Source organism: Gopherus flavomarginatus, chromosome 7 (genome assembly GCF_025201925.1).
Source record: "Gopherus flavomarginatus isolate rGopFla2 chromosome 7, rGopFla2.mat.asm, whole genome shotgun sequence".
NCBI lineage: Eukaryota > Metazoa > Chordata > Testudines > Testudinidae > Gopherus > Gopherus flavomarginatus.
In genome coordinates this window covers 83883820-83901668 of record NC_066623.1, presented here as the reverse complement: position 1 = coordinate 83901668, position 17849 = coordinate 83883820, and the positions used below count along the sequence as shown (strand labels likewise).

The following is a 17849-nucleotide window of genomic DNA, read 5'->3' as shown; positions in this document are numbered from 1 at the left end:
AGGCTCAATATGGACAGGTACAATTTCAACAGAACACATATTTGTTTTGTCCACACAACAGAAAGGGCTATCATCGTGATTTCATTGCTGAGATTCTAAGTTTGAATGACTGTTCTAAGATACTCTGCACTTCTAGCCAAAGATGAATGTTACAACACAGAAAAACCCCTTCTGTTCATTGCCAAGGAAAATAGAAACCTGATTCTATGAGGGATGCACACCAGTGACTTCCAGTGGAACAGTCTGTTTACTAGTAAATCCAAAGAAAGATAAATGTTCATCATGTATCCATTGCTGGAGTTCAAACACCAGAAATAATGATTTATGCCCTATTTATACTAGCATTTCAAGATGCGTTATAGTCTTTAAACCAGGTGCTTTCTAGAAATGTTATTTGTAAAATACCTATTTTACTAGAACTTTAAGTACAGTAACTCCTTGCTTAACGTTGTAGTTATGTTCCTGAAACATGCGACTTTAAGCGAAATGATGTTAAGTGAATCCAATTTCCCTATAAGAATTAATGTAAATAGGGGGGTTAGGTTCCCGGAAAAAATTTTTCACGACAAATATATTATATATATATATATATATATATATATACACACACACAGACAGAGTATAAGTTTTAAACAAACAATTTAATACTGGTACACAGCGATGATGATTGTGAAGCTTGGTTGAGGTGGTGCAGCATGGCAGACAGAGACACACACCCTATGTGAGAGAGAGAGATGCGCATTGCCCTTTTAAGTATGCTGACTCCACTGTAAGTACACTGCCTTTTTAAGCAGATCAGCAAGTTGAGACAGCCCATGCTGTGAGCAAGCTCCCTCAGTCCTGGGCTCTGTCGTGTTCCTCCCGCCCCGCTCTATGGAGGTGGGGTAAGCAGGGTGCAGAAGCAGGGGAGAGGGGAACACCCTGACATTAGCCCTCCTTCCCTGCCCCCCACCTAGCAAGCAGGAGGCTCTGGGGAGCAGCTCCAAGGCAGAGGGCAGGAGCGGCACATGGCAGTGGGGGGAGAGACAGCTGAACTGCCAGCAATTGACAGCCTGCTGGGTGGCTGCCACACAGGGAATTTAGGGCAATGGGGAGCTGATAGGGGGCTGCCAGTCCACCCTGGTTCAAAGCCCCCCTATCAGCTAGCTGCAATGGGCTGCACTTCCTGCCAGCAGTGGACAAAGCAGGCAGCTGCCAAAGGACATTATAAGAGAGCATTGCGCAACTTTAAACAAGCATGTTGTCTAATTGATCAGCAACGTAACAAGGTTAACCGGGATGACTTTAAGTGAGGAGTTACTGTAATCCTAATATTTTCAAAATTATGTCAGACTGGTGATGCGAGTGAATCCACTATTATTCTATTCACTCACATAACAAGTTCATTATGGACAGCAGCGAGGCAAGCTCTCTCAACACTGCCCTGTTCCCCCATTCCAATGTGCATCTGTCTGATTTAGAAGGAGACTACTTTAGGTGAGTGAAGATAGTTCGGTCTCCATTTTTTTCTAATGTTAAGACTGCAATGATGAGTGTTAATCATGGCAGTTTTGAGAGTGAACTTTTTTCACTACAAACTAGACTGAGACCATCAACTTCTTTCTCGCAAACCCCTAGAGACCTTCCTATTATAATGACTTACAGTCACAACTGCTGGGTTCTATGTTGGAGACAAGGGGCATTAGGTAATTTTTTTATTGGACCCACTTCTGTTGGTGAGTGAGACAAGCTTTCAAGCTTACATAGGGTTCTTCTTCAAGTCACGTATAGTTCAGTCTGGCACAGGTTGATAATATAACAATCAAAGCTTCTATATCCTTTTATTAAATTTAATTGCTGGGTACTAATTATACCATTTAAATGATTAATCAGTGGTTAATGGAAGCCAGAAACGTGATCACCAAATTTTAGAGAAATGAACTGTGCCCATCATTTTGAAGAACTCTTATGGAAGATATACGAAATAATTGCATTGGAGAAACTTATGGTAAAAACGAAGTGTATTTTACATGTATGTATATTTTTCATAAACAATATAATGCTATTTCAAAGGCTGATTTGAGATGGTCTTGGTGTTTTTTTTTTCAGTTAATGATATCAGCTATTACGGGTCTAATTTGGAATACATAAATTAAAATAGAATCACAATAAATCTTGGCTGAAAGAGGCTAATACATTAAATTCTGATCCTCTATTGTTGGCATAAACAAAAATGTATCATACACAAATATATATATCAAAATAAATATGAACTAGCTTCACAGGAAAGAATACAGAATAAGACAAGAAAAATCCCCCTTTTCTCTCATTAATTCATATGTAAATATATCTGGGGATGAAGCAAGAAAACTAGATACTTCTTGCTTCAATTTTATAGGAAAAAAAACTTTAATAATGCAGGCCGATCTTTGTGCAGCATTTATCATTGTTAACTTTTCCTTCTGAAAAGGATTTAAGAATTACCAATACGTTATTCAAGCACTTGTGCTAATCTACAAAATGACAAAATAAAACTCAATTGATCATTATTATAGTAATAGTCCAACACTTTAAACTTATATCAAGTTTTTCATCTTCAAAGTACAAACTGTAACTAATTGTCTTAACAACGCTATGAGGCAATTAAGTGTTATTATCCACATTTTGAAGATAAGAAAGATGAGGCAGACTGGTTAAGTGACTTGCCCAATGCCAGAGAGGGAGTGAGTATCAGAACTCAGGATTTCCGGTCTCCCACCTAAAGCATTAGATCATGCCTCCTTTGATATGCATGTTATCAATTATTGGATTCTAATCAGCTATTGTTTCTGTATGTTCCTGAATCTGACATCGAAAAACAGAAAAATGTTCTTTATTGACCTCTTTTTGCCTCATGTTTGATATTTAAGATGGAAGAGAGCTGTCAGATTTACATATTCAAAAGAGCTAGATCAATAGGTGAACTGTCTCCTTTTACATCTTTTAACATAAAAAGATTGCTGACAAACACAAGAAACAAGAAAAGAAAGAGATCAGATATTTTGTGTAGAATGTAGACAATTGACTTAAGAAGTCTTTGAATGAACGTATGTTTCAGGAACATTTCTTATGACAATATTTCCTAAAATGTGGAGTGTGCCCATATAGGAGCTCACAAAGAACACTCTTAGGAACACAGAACATGTATAAATTAAATGGGCAGGCCTTTAACAACACATGGCAAGGCTGAAGGGGGGCATGACTGGTTTCATTTTCCTGATGGGGGACACAGACATTTAATATTGTAATATTTTGTTGAAATATTTTACTTTTACTGTGTTAGCAGAATTCTAAAGCAAAAACAATCATAAAAATCATTATCTAGTAAAGCGCATGGAAGAAGTTACCTGTTCAATGTCAAGTTCATATTTTGGCAGGTGTAGCACAGATTCTTTTATTTGGTTTCCAAAAGGAGGATGTCTGTTTAAAATCTGCAAATATTTAGTTTTATTGCTGATATATTACAAGTCATGTTCCACTGGTAATAAAAATAACTTTCAAATAAAGAAGTTTAATAAGAGAATGCACAGGATCAACTGTGGACAGTTCTTATTTATCTACAACTACCCTTAATATCAAAGAAGATGGAGATTTCCATATCGTTTCAAGATTTGGCCCATAATTTGCAAATACTGTACTTATTATTAAAGAGGGATAATTATTTTCCAGGGATGGTATAATTTCTTTTTTCCTCATCTTGATGAAGAAATGTCTTAACTGGAAGCAGTTAATACTTCACCAACTAGGAAAGAGCCGACAAGAAAAAATATCAGTTGCTTTGATGTACAATAACTGTTCAGCCAGAAGCAGAATAGTCTCTCAGATGCTGACTCTCATCTCACTCAGAATTCTCAACAGGCAAGGAAATTGGAACCTACTAAACTCCTTAGGCCCGGCCCTCCTCTGCCCACAAAAATAAATGCTATAGAAGACTGCCCCCAGTAAAATGGTTCAGATCACGCTAGAATGAATATGAACAACTTTATCTGATAAATTATACTATTCAGAGTAAGAGGGGGGAAAAACTCTAGTCCTGGGTAAGGGCTATTCTTGAGAGAAAACTGTGATAGCGCATATATTGAAATCCAAGCATAACTTCAGTCATACAAATAAGTGTTTTGGGACCATAGAGAGCTTCTATTGTCATTTTGGAAGGACCATAATTCCTCAACATAACTGTGGAGTAGGAGAAAGGAAATGTTTTAGTTGCAGTATTGGCAATACCATAATAAAAAGAAGTTACTAGGTGACCCAGCATCCACAGGGGTTCCCCTAAGGCAGTGGTTCTCAAACTTTTTTTCAACCACTTGAAAATTGCTGAGGGTCTCAGTGGACCACTTAATGATCTTTCCAAATGTTGTTTGTACCATTAGCTAACTATTGTAAAGCAATTTGGATAAAAGCACCATATTAAAAAAAACCTTAATAATAAACGGGTTTTTTGTTCTACAAATAAAAGCACACAACTCATATTTTAGAATCAATAGTCTTACCTTTCTAATGCGATGGATGTGCCCTTTCTCTCCCGTGTGGCAGCCCCTGAGCTGGGGCTGGGAAGGAGGGCCATGTCTCCCTGGCAGCCACAGCCCTGCACATCCCAAATTGCCCCTACTCCCTCTTCTCACCCCACTGCCCCATACCACCTACACCCTATTCCCCCCAAGGCCACCACCTCACCTTACATGTGTGTCTTCTCCAGGGTACGGGCACCTAATTTGTGGAGCTATGCCTGTGCAGCTCTACTAATTAGGTGGGTGGCCCTTCATTGTCTCGTGTGCGGCTGACCAGGCACGCACCTTAGAGGGAACTATCTGCGGACCACCTGAATGGAGTTCTTGGATCACTGGTGGTCCACAGATCATAGTTTGAGAACCTCTGCCCTAAGGAAATGTATATTATTCTAATGTTATAGGATGGTAGCACTACCTATTAAAGTTTCCTGACATTTCCAATTATAAGACACTACTTTCAGCCACTTAAAACTCTGTCAAACTTTAACCATCAGGATGAAATTTTCCATTTTTTGGTGTCTGTCACAGGCTGATCTTTTTGGGCAGGACGATGAATGTTTCAGCTAAAACAGTTCAGTTTCTTCCAAGAATGAGGTTAGGGAAAAAAGCATTGTTTTGCAACATCAAAAGAATTCTGGTGACTTTTTCTTTGAGAAGCTCTATCACTCCCAGACTTTGGAGCTGGGAACTGACATTTGGCAAGAGTGGCCTTTGTGTTAGGAATGTGCATTTTGCTGTTCATGTGAAAACCCACCCACACTTGGCCAAATTATAAACCTTTGAAAAATCTCACTTCTCACATGCTCAGTAGAGACTTCTTAAAGTTTAGTAGCTAAAAATCTCTGAATAGTCCATCCTCAATGAGCATGCAGCCTCCATCTCCTCACAGCTCCTAGTCCTGTCCAAACTAGGCATGCACCATGCCCAAAGAGCAACAGAGTATGCCTGAACACAGGAATACAGGCATGAAACAAGACTTTCTCTGTAATTGCTGCTCCTGTCTGCTATGGGCTGGGGCCGGGTGCGGGGGCGGGGTCAGGTACCAAAACTGAAAGCATAGAGCTTGCCTCCCATGGGCACTCAAGGACCCTGTGCTAAGCCCAGGCAGCAAGGAAGAGGAAGCTGCCTGACCTGAATGTGGAAAGAACAAGAGCCAGACCAGGAGGAAGGAAAGGAGTAGATTGTGACAAGGAGCTTGGTGACAATGAAACTGCAAGTAGGGGAAGGGGAGAGATAAACTGTGATTAAGAGTTGTGGGTTGACACTGGGATCTGAGGGGAAGCATTGGACTAATTGGAGCCTGGGACTAAAAGCTGGAGGGAGGGGAGGCAGGGACTGGCTGAGCAAGGAGACTGAGACAAGAAGCCTGAGGTGTGGAGACTGGGACTGAATACACAAGGAGAATGGAAGAGAGCAAATATCTATGAAATACTGTAAAATGTATCTTATCCCCCTCTAGTGCTGGTCCACATAGCAGATGATAACTTACTCTTGTTATCATTTACTCTGTTGGCAGAGGCCAGGGCTGGGGATCTAGAGGTTCTAACCCTGCTGATGAACCATTTGGATGTCAATATGAAGACACGTGACAGTATTTGTTTTTTCGATTTACTTTTTAAAAAATCTAAGAAATTACACACAAAAACTATGTTAAAAGAACAAAAAAGTTGCAAAGTCAAACACACAAAAAGTTAGCTTTTGCAATCTTAATTTGGCACTCTTGTGCATATGGTTCACGATATGGTCTTGGATTACATAACCACATATCTTTCCCTTGAGACCCCGCCTCATTCAGTGCACAGGATGGACTTCCTCTGGACTGAATCAGGGCTGTGCAGTGGAGAGTTTGGTCTAGAACAGTGGTTTTCAAACTTTTTTCTGGTGACCCAGTTGAAGAAAACTGTTGATGCCCATGACTCAACGGAGCTGGGGATGAGAGGTTCGGGGTGTGGGAGGGGGCTCTGGGCTGAGGCAGGAGTTTGAGGTGAGGGAGGGGATCAGGGCTCTGAGTTGGGGGTTCAGGATCTGGGCTGGGGCCAGGGATGAGGGGTTTGGGGTGCAGGAAGGGGCTCCAGGTTTTGGGGGGGTGTCTCAGAGCTGGGGTAGGAGATTGGGGCACGGGGTTACCTCAGGTGGCTCCCGGTCAGCAGCGGTGCTAAGGCAGGCTTCCTGCCTGTCCTGGCACCACAGACCACGCTGCAACCCGAAAGTGGCCACCAGCAGGTCTGGCTCCTAAGTGGAGGAGCGCAAGTGGCTCCACGCGGCTCTCACCCGCAGGCACAGTCCCCTCAGCTCCCACTGACCGGGAACCAACCAATGGGAGTGCAGAGCTGGTGCTCGGAGCCAGGGCCATACGCAGAGCCCGGTGGCCTACCCTGCCTAGCAGCCAGACCTGCTGTTGGCCATTTCCAGGGTGCAGACCAGTGTCAGAACAGGTAGGGACTAGCCTGCCTTAGCCGGGCAGCACTTCACTTAATGTGGCAGGCATTCTGCGGAGGAAGTAATATGCAATCATATAATTAAATATTGTATCATAATGCATAAACAAAAGGGAGCCAAATGAAGGTTGCACAGGAAATCTTAATTCTGGCATTTTCTAACTTTGGAGTACTTGACTTTGCAACTTTTTATATTATGATAAAATAATAGTAAACTACATATGAGAGAAATTTAAAACCCAGGACAAGGAACCAAGTAAGACCACCTGAGTCATAAAAAAAAACCAAACCAAATATAAGATTCCTATTTCCCTACCTCCAATGGTAACCTGAATAGCAACCTAACCAAAAATCCAGAAACGTTTCAAACTGTTGCTCCTCTCCAGAGTAGAGCCAGACCTCAAAAAGCTGCCTCTAGTGCCTACATTAGGTATCTATACTATGTTGTCCTAAACTTTAATGTATTAAATGATGAAACACAAGAAACAGGGGGGGGGGCGGGGGGAACAGGCAGAGAAGGCAAATCAAGATCTAACAAATTCCCAAATGCAAAAACAAGAGTATTAATGAAGCCCACGACATTTGGAGATCTGAAAGAGCACCTTACACACTGTGAGGAGACGATGCTATAACACTTGAGAACCAGAAATGCCAAAGAAATTGTGCACCAGGAACCCAGCAAAATTTAATCCCATATCTTTCAGCACCAGCGGTGAGATGGCCTCACTGACGTTCAATGGGAGTTTGCCATTGACGTCAGCAGGGCCAGGATTTCATTCTACAACTTTCCACTACTAAAAGGATAATGATGAAATTCCTGAATTTGAGCTATTATTCTTTTAGTTAGTGGAAAGTTTTAGGGTGAATCTCTCTTCCCCCATATGGTAATAAAAAAATGTCAGTAAAATTAAGATGTAACTTATAATTGAAGCAAAACATCAACTTAACCAGATTCAGGAAAAGAATCAACTACCTCTGTCACATAATTGCATATTTCTTTAATCTAATGTGATACTGAACAAGAATAAACCACTTAGAACACTGCAGTCTATAACTTATTAAGTATTAAACATTAGCATTTTCCTTGTATAAATATGCATAAAAATTTTTAAATACCAATTCAAGCTCTCTTGCGTTTGCATCTTCAATTTTTTTAAACGATGTCAGACCTGCATTTACCATTGCATTTGATAGTGTTACACCTGTAAAAATTGAAAAATGTTGTAATATTTTTATATGGCATTCGTAATCCCAAATTATTATTTTCAACAACTGCATTATAGCAAATAAATATAAAGCATAACTAATTTTAACAAGAGGTCTTTTATCTAGCATTTTTTCAATAGGTGGTCAATGTTTTCTTTTCAACAATAGTAAATTTTATTTCTCTTCAGGTGGTCAGAAAATTTAATACTCTTTAGTTCAATTTATACAAAAGTATAAACAAAACATAAAAGCAATAAAATGAAGTATAAAACATTTGAGAATGACAATGTCTTTTACTAAGTTACAGAATCAAAGAAAGGCAGATCAAGGGCCAATTCCTGCAGGCTTTACTTAGGAAAAACTCCAACAGTCAGTAAATAACTAATGTGAACACACAAATGAATAAACAGCATGGCACTGAAATAAAATAAGTTTTCATCTAAGAGACTCCTGTTGACTACCCAAGGGATCCTTTAATCATATGCTAGAAATCCCTGTGAAGTCTATATTTTTTTGAGCAAGATATAACTAAAATCCACTCTAGGGAGAACCACTTGTCTCCACAATCTTCTGGGAGAATATACAGTCCCTGAAAAGATTTAGCAAAACACCTGACTAGAATCAGGAGAAGAACAGGCAGTCTCTGTGATCTATTGGGCTAAAGGATAAACTAGCAGGGAATTCTGCCAAAAAACCACGCCTCTGCAAGTATTCCCAATTCCTCAGTCTCCCTTTTGGCATTTGGGAGTCAGCACTAGATTCCAAATCAGGAAATTCCTTCTTGGAATTATGACTCACTGGAATGAATACAAATAACTTCAGACAGAAAAGTCTACTTGGAAGAAATGGAGGTTACTTACTGTAACTGGAAGTTCTTTGAGATTTGTGGTTTTATCTCTATTCAACACATGTTGCACACTATATGCCCAAGTGCGAGATTTTAACAAGCAGTGTCTGTTGGCCCACACATGTGCAGTCAGGGCCGGCTCCACATTTTTTGCTGTCCCAAGGGGAAAAAAAAGCCAGAATGCTACTGCCGAAGGAAAAACAACAACAACAACAACAACAACAACAAAAAAGGCCGGAGTGCTGCCCCTTGAAAAATGCCACCCCAAAAAGCCAGAATGCCACTGCTTGAAAACTGCCTCTCCAAGCACATGCTTGGAATGCTGATACCTAGGGACAGCTCTGTGTACAGTATATCTCCTCATTCTCCCAAGCAAGGGTATAAGAGACAGTGCAGGTCGTTGCCCCTTCAGTTCCTCTTCTTACTGCGAATCTAATCAGATTTGAAGCAGAGGGGATGGAGGACGGGTAGTGCACTACAGATAGTGAACACACATGTCAAAGAATTTCCAGTTACAGTACATAACCTCCATTTCTTTCTCAAGTCCTGGTCCCTATGTGTATTCCACATGTGGATGACCGGCAAGCTGTGCTCAGATTGGAGGTGGGTGTGAGGAAGTAGGCAGCAAAGATGCTTGCAGTACTGCAGATCCCATCGCTGAATCTGCAGCAGAGGCCTGGATTAGTGCATGTCCAGCAAATGTGTTGTAAGGGGCCAGGGCACAGGTGGTCTGGTCTAGAGGTTACAGCTGGGCTGGGGTCCACACATCAGGGTGGGTAATCAGTTAACAGGGGTCAGAGGAAATCACTGGAGCCGGGTTCAATACAAGAGTCAGGATCAAAGTCAGACCAGGATCAGAGAACATAGGTAGCACAAGGCTGGAATTGGGAGGCAGGAATCAGGGTCAGAGTGTGGATACAGGAGGTATTACCAGGCTAAAGTCAGGAGGCAAGAGCAAGGGTCAGGTTGGGATTGGAGACCAGAAATCAGGAGACAAGGTGAGGTCTGGAACTGCAGCAGGCCTAAAGTCTGTGTGGCTGCCCAGACAATTTCCTGGGGCAATCACCAGGGTTAAATAGGGTGGTTGACCAATCAGAGGGCCACAGGCTACTGCCACTCAGGGCCTCCATAGTGCTTCCTGACTATGGCTTTGCAGGTCCTCCTGATGGCACTGTGAGAATGTCAGCTGTCTTATGTACTGAAGACCTGGGTTCTAGTTCCTGTATCCGTATATCATCCCCTTCTTCAGAGGCATCCTTCCTTGAGATGGGTGCTGGGCCTGGTTTATCTGCAGAGCCTTGATTAAACCATTTTAGCAGGCAGGGGCATGGACATGAACATGGGCAGCAGGTTCCCAGGAGTGTTCTTCAGGACCCTAGCCTTCTCAATTGATTAAGTAGTACAGTCTCCCCCTCTTCAGTTTAGAGTCAGGATAGCATGGACTAAATGCCCTTGGACCTGGACTGGTGGGGGCAGCTGTTGGGACCAATCAAGAAAGGGGTCCTTCTGTGTAATGCTTCAGGAGGGATACATGGAAAACTGGATAACTTTCAAGAGATTGAGGAAACTGCCATTTGAATGTGACAGGGTTGATTTGCTTACAAATCTGGAAGGGTCTGAGGAACTGGTGGTCTAGCTTGAGGAATGGCCTGTTCATACAGAGGTGTTTTGCTGCAAGCCAGACCTTTAGACCCACCATGAGAGCTGGGCCTTCCTGGTGGCAACAGCCGCATACTGCTTGTAGTTCCTTTTCACAACTTCAAGGTGGTCCTTAAGTTTCTCCTGGATACGGTTAATTTGTTGGTTTCAGTCACCGGCTGCTAGGTTCATGGAGGCTCCTGGTAAAGCCAGGTGAAAGCAAGGTTGGAACCCATAATTTGCAAGGAAGGCATTCTGCCCCATGGAGGCATAATCAGCATTGTTGTATGAGAATCTGGCATAAAAAAGGAGGGACAACTAGTTATCTTGATGGTAGTTGACCAAGCACCATAGGTATCGCTCTAATACTTAGTTCACTCTCTCTCTCCGCCCATCTGTCTGGTAGTACACGGAGGAAGTAAAAGTGTGAACATCCATTAGCCAGAGGGCTTTATGCCAAACGCGTAAGACCAACTGAGAGCCTTGGTCCAAAGTGCTACAGTCTGAAAGCCCATGAAGATGGATCACATGAACTTCTAGGAGTTGAGCCACTGTTTCAGCAGAGTGTAGGCCGATACAGTGGATGAAATGTGCCATTTTGATCAATTGGTCTACAACAGTTAAGGCGACTGTGTGGCCAAAGGAAGGGAGTTGCACCATGGAGTCCATGGTGATGGAGGCCCAGAGTCTCTGGAGTACTAGGGCATCAAGGGACATCCTTGTGTGAGCACACAGGTCACAAGAGTCAACATGGTCCCGGATTTCAACTTGTCTATGGGGCCAGAAGAAATGGGAAAGCATGCGGAAGTCTTAAGGTGGCCAAAGTGGCCTGTCAATGGAGGGTCATGGCAAAGATGGAGCCCTTCTAGCTGGGGGCACCTCGGTGGAATGTATATGCGCTCATCGATGTAGGTGAGCCTATACTGTGTAGAGCACTGCATTTTTGTTCTGGGTCTCATTTGCTCAGGCTGTTCCATCACCTCCTGAACTAAGGTTGCCCTGCAAAGTGGACTGGACTAAATCAAGCAAGTTCTAGTGTACTGTGGCAGTAAGGAAGCTGTGAGGTTTTAGGAGACAGGGGGGTTCTTGGTTAGGCTCCTCATTCTCTTGGCAATATTCCCCCTTTCAGGAAATGCCATCGGCTCTCCCATTCCTGGTTCCTGGGCAATAGGAGGTGATAAAAATCAAACTGAGAGAAGAATAATGCCTTTATCGAGATGTCTTTGGTTCAAAGCTTGAGCCGCACAAAGATATTCAAGGTCAGAAAAGACTTGCATTAGGTTTTGGGCTTCCATGAGGTTATGGCACCACTCTTCAAAGGCTGATTTAGTGTATTTCCTTATCTAGTGTATCATAATTCCATTTGGCAGGAGTGAATAGTAAGCCCAGGGGTGCAACATTTACTGTGGACCATGTCTCTGAGACAGTATGGCCCCAATGGCTACACTGGAGGCACTGGCTTCCACTCTGAATGCCTGGGCGAGGGCCGAGTGTGCTAGAATGGGAGTGGTGGTGAAAGCAGCCTTGAGCTCTTCAGAAGCATGGTCAGCTTCGTATGTCCAAATGAATGTGATGGTCTTGCAGAGGAGGTTGGTCATGGGGTCTCTGTGCGCTGAGAAGCCTGGAACGAAGTTCTGGTAAAAATTTAAGAAGCCCAGAAAATGCTTGTAACATGGTCCTCTGCCCGCCCCTCTTCCTGGGGCCCTCTGCTGCCCCAACAAAGCACAGAGAGGCTTCCCTTTCTGCAGCACCCGTGGCTTTACTTACATACGTTCTCCCACCACCAGTGATACTATTTACAGAGCTTGCAGGCCTGACAATCTCCTCTTCTACCCAGAGTCTGCCCTCAGCCTGGAGACTGACCTTCCCCTGGCCATCTCCCTCTCTTCTGGCTGCCAGCCAGCCTTTATAGTCCTTGAAGCATCAGGCCCAAAGGTGCAGCCAGTTCTAAAGGCCAGGCACCAGACTTCTCCCCAGCCCCAATCTATTTCCCTTGATTGGGGCTGGCTGAGCAGGGGCTAATTAGGTGCCTTGCACCAGCACCCTGCTACAATGCTGTAACTCCTGGGGGGACTAGGGCATTGCCCCGCTGTGGGTGGCCTCTAACTTCTGTTGGTCCACCTGGGGAAAGGATGCAACCCAAGAATTTTGTGGAGGACTGATCAAAGGTACCTTTTTCCAATTTCATGAACAGGCTATACTTCCATAGTTTTTCCAGGATGGAATGAAATGGTAACAATGATGATCAGGATTATCTGAAAACACAAGTATGGCATCAAGAAAGATGACTACATACTACTACAGGATGTCTCTAAATACATTGTTCACAAAGTGTTGAAAGGTCGCTGAAGCATTGGTCAGACTGAATGGCATTACTAGATATTCAAAGTGCTCACAGAGGTTTTTAAAAGCGGTCTTCCATTCACCTCCTACCCTGATGTGCACTACGTTGTAAGCACCCCGGAGGTCCAGTTTGGGGAAAATTCTGGTAGAGTGCAGAGAAGGATCTAGGGCAGAAGACGCAGTTTTTGAAGCCCATGACTCTGGGCATAGTCCCAGATTGTGGGGAGGGAATCCCCAGTCAGGAAGGAAGCTACACTAAAACTATAACTTTACTAAATCTAGGAAGAGTAACTATTTACAATATTATTTACAGGTTCTTTGAAAAACTGAAGAAAGAGAGGACTATGGATTCTGCCTCAAGCCATGCAGTGATAACAAGGAACTGGGGGCCATTGACCCATACACTTCTTATACCTCACTTAGGAGCACAAGGAGACCTACTGCACATGTGCGAGGCAACAGATACAGCTTGTTAAAATCTCTGGACTTGGGTGCATGGTACGCATGCATACCCACCTGTGGAATTCACAGAGACCAGCACTAGAAGAAAAAGTATCAGCATTCATCATAAATAATTTTCTAGGAACAGTGAAAGAAGGCTAAGAATAATCAACTTAGAAAAGTCCTCAAGCTTTTTTTAGATAACTTCTGGGAGGAAAGGTTAGTATCCTGGTAAGATTTAGCAACCAAGAGGACTCATTGTTTGTGTCAAGAACTTCATAGTTAAGAGTACAGGAAGGGGCCTGTTGAGATCCCTTCCCTCAATGAAGTATTGAAGCACCTCTTCCAGGTCTGACTTAGGAGAGCCTCTCTTCCTAACAGACAGGCTTCTCCTCCTTTTGTGATAACTTTGTGCAGGCTGTCTTTTCCAGCCCCAGAGTCCACATCAATCACTTTATTAGTTTGCTGTTACTTCAGCAAATGTCTCTACCCTCTTTGATGGTGATTGGTCATAATCCTGCCTGCCAGAAGAAGTGAGGAGAAACTGCCATTTGATATAATAGCCCAGAGAAGCATTTCTGCTGAACATCAGGGAGAAATGTGGAGAGTACTAGAAAATGCAAGAAGCATTTAGAGCAGTCCTAAATTGAACAAGGCCAAGTGTCAATTAAAAAATAAAATAAAAAAAATCATATATTTAGTAGATAAATTGACCACAAAGCTTGAAGTTCTAACATTTATGCAACACTGACAAACAGAGACCCAAAAATTTAATAAAAATAAATAAATCCAAGACCACAATGCATGTTGAATTATGTCAGTAAATTCACACCCAACTATGTAGTTAGAATAACGGACCTCACTTCACAAAGATAAAAAATTGAGTTAGCTGCCAGAGCATGAAAGAATTCAAGAATTTGAAGAAAGTATTGATATTACTCTAATTCAGCAATTGTTTGACCCACCGAAAGAGTACCCTCAAAAGGAACCTGGGAGCTCTACTGCTACAGAGGCATGAAAATGAATGGCTGTCAATAAAATATGCTGCAACAGCTATGACAGCAGCAGAAAAACATACAAGAAGAAAACAAAACAGAAAAATATGTAGGCCTTTTATATAGCCATACAAAGTATCACAATTTTCTGTACAACTGTAGCTGAAAAGCTGAAATTGACCTTAACCCACTGAATACAACACACAAGAAAGTACTTTGAGAAGAATATAGAAGTTACTTCTGTGTATATGTCTACACTGGAATAAAACACCTGCAGCTGACTTGGGCTCATAAGGCTCAGGCTGCAGGACTATAAAATTGCAGTGTAGATGTTGGTACCTGGGCCGGAGCCCAGCATTTGTGATCTGCTGCAGCCCAAGCCCCAACTTCTACACTGCAATTTTTAGCCTTGCAGCCTGAACCTGAGCCAGCTGACATGAGCCAGCTGCGGGTGTTTTATTGCAGTGTGAAAGACCATGAAAGTACAAAAGTATAGTTTAATCCTGTAGTTCTGGCCAGGACATCATCTAGTAATTGCAGACTGTCAAGAGAATATGTTCTCTTTGCTACCTCCCAAATAGATGATCTAGAATAAGCAGTTACCAGTTCATGTGAACCCGATAAAAGCACCACGTGCCTTTTTGCCACAAATAAAAGATTAGCAGGAAAGAGAAACAGCTAAGGATGAAACAATACAAGCAGTAATACATGCTCTAAGTACTGGATGGAGTCAACACTTCCTCACATGCAAATTCACTATATAAAAATGAACCTCTCATTGATTTTGGGAGTACTCATGAAAGGTACAAAAACAATAAATTCCATAGTCATAAGAAGAAAAATACTGGAAAGAATATGGACCTGATTCTCATTTACATGAGGGCCCCTTTACAAAGTACATTTACTCCCATTCCCAGTGCATTGTAAAGGAACCTTACTGTACATGAGAATTAAGTCCCATACCAAAAACTCCTTGGAATGACTAATAAAATAAAATAAAATAAAATAAAATAAAATAAAATAAAATAAAATAAAAAGAGAGAGAGCAGAAGTAATATTCTGGCCACATATAAACAGTGATATGGATGAAATAAGAAAGTGTGGAGCCTGCCTGAAATACAGAGATACACAATGCGAAAGAAACATGACACCACATGAACAACCTATGATACTTGAAGGCAAAGTCAGAATAGATTTGTTTACCCACCAGGCATGATCACCTGATCATAATAGACTACTTTAACCACTTTCTAGACTGATATTTCAAGATACCACAGCTTCAATTGTGATCACTAAGTCTGTATTTGCATGTCATGGAATTTCAAGGACTGCAGTGGACTACAGTTCAAGAATACAGAATTAATAGATCTGGCTAAAACTTATGAAATTCAGTATATCATCTAGTTCTTGATACCCACAAGAAAACAGATTTGAAGAATGTGGACTGTGTAGAGTGAAGGGAAAAAGGAAATTTATTAAGCACTAAATTATAGAGCAACACAATTGCAATGTGAAAAATCACAAGAAGCACAAAAAAGTGTAATAGATCAACTGTGTTTCAGACTATTTCAAAGAAAGTGAACAGATTGTTTAAGACATAAACATGCCTAAAAACCCCAATACTGCAGATACAGAAAAGTGCTGTACAGAAAAGATTAATTAGATTGGCTGATATTGTAAAAATAACATTAAAAATGTTAAGTTAAATCACTGTTAGACTTTGTTCAGTTAGAGAATATGGTGAATTTTTTTAAAAGAGAAAGTGTGCCCTAAAGAGCTAAACTGTAGCAGGAAGCTGCTACACATTCTGTAGGACTCTATGCAGTACCACTATTCCTGTCTCCCACACAGCACCAAGAAGCAGCTGCAGAGACCCAGGCAGCAAGTTTAGATTACAGCAGCATCAGTCCTGCATTTATTTTGTATGTAATCTCCTGTTTTTAGGTAAATAAATATGTTATCTTAAAGCCTGTCTCAGACATCATTAACCTACTACATTTGTCACAATTATGTCATCCTTGAAAGTGCCCTGTGTGTGAATTTTCAATGAAATTGCAGACTGTCAAGAGAATATGTTCTCTTTGCTACCTCCCAAATAGGTATACAAAGGTGAGGAAAACAGTAATGTTATAGGACAGGGTTGTGTATATGATCAGTAAAGCAGCAGAAATTCAATATTTTCCAGGGTACATCACAAATTACAAAAAGATTAATTAAGGTTCAAATATCAGTTATTTCTGCCAAGACAAGGAATAGTTCAATTTTCTTTATAAACATGAATCTGATACTGCTAAATCTCTGGAAAAAGTTCCTTAAATGTTTTCTCTAGTGTATTTTTGCTGTTATTCCTAGATCAAAGTTTTCATTCTAGTTACTAATGCAGTTAAGAATTTACTGATTCTGAAAGAATTTGTACTGGTCTGTCAACTAATCATCCTTGCAAGAGAGTCTTTTCTACCATGATTCTGGCAAATGAAAAGCTGGAAGACTTATTTAGTCCAGAAAACAGATCTTCTAAAAGTTCACAGTGAAATTAATGATGAACTTTGACACACTATTATAATTACTGTTTCTTTCTTGTACCTACCAATTTTTTCTAGCTGTTTGGATACATGCAGAGAGTTTTCCCACAGTTTGCACCTGAAACACTTAGCTAAAATCAAAGAGTTTAATAATGCAGCAAAATCGTTTTTACATGATGCCAGAAAGTCAGATAACCCTACAAAAGAAAAAATATATTTAATAATATAATACAGTTTATTTTTAAATATATCAAAATGCATTAAATTTTAACATACATTTAGTAACTCTTAAGCCATGTCTGAAAATTTTGCCTATATCTTGTGTCAGAGTGAAGTCTTGAATAGGAATGCATCCTAATTGAGCCTGAATAAGACTGAAAAAGAAATATTTCTTAGTTTATAAAACAATATTAGTAAACAAAATATAATAAAACAAGAGTCAAAGACTCCATTGAAAAACAAAGGCAAGTTCAAGATAAAAGCAACATTGTTTGGCATCTAAAGGCATGAGCCTGCGCACAATGAAGTCAATAGGAGTTTGGATCAGGGCTTTTATTTTCAAGCCAATGAGATATGACAAAATATTTACCAGTTTACTTTCATTTCTCTTGTTTTTATCTTCCCTTCCATTGGAAACCTGTATAATAAAACATACTGATTTTTTGCTATTCACTTTAACTAAAAATTATACTTTCTTTCTGAACATTAATTCATTGATTTTTTTGTACCTGACAGTTATCCTGTTCTTGTCTTTATTCAAAGCATTCAATATTTTCTTCTCATTTATTCTTAACTTGACATCTGAAAATTCAACGCAGCCGGATATCATTGTGATCTGTAACAATTTAACATTGTTTAACAGATCCTGTTTTCATGCAATTGTTGTTAGC

The 17849-nt window shown here is 41.0% G+C and overlaps 2 protein-coding genes across 10 annotated transcripts in view; both read right to left on the bottom strand.

Moving 5' to 3' along the window:
• The window catches only part of TGFBR3 (transforming growth factor beta receptor 3), a 518676-nt gene that overhangs the window by 102115 nt on the left and 398712 nt on the right, over positions 1-17849 (bottom strand). The window lies entirely within an intron of this gene.
• HFM1 (helicase for meiosis 1) overlaps positions 1-17849 on the bottom strand; it is a 105657-nt gene that overhangs the window by 19975 nt on the left and 67833 nt on the right. Inside the window, 6 exon segments of the mRNA XM_050962113.1 lie at positions 3366-3449; positions 8084-8169; positions 17025-17156; positions 17236-17333; positions 17549-17596; positions 17688-17794. Of these exon segments, the coding sequence (XP_050818070.1) occupies positions 3366-3449; positions 8084-8169; positions 17025-17156; positions 17236-17333; positions 17549-17596; positions 17688-17794 (555 nt within the window).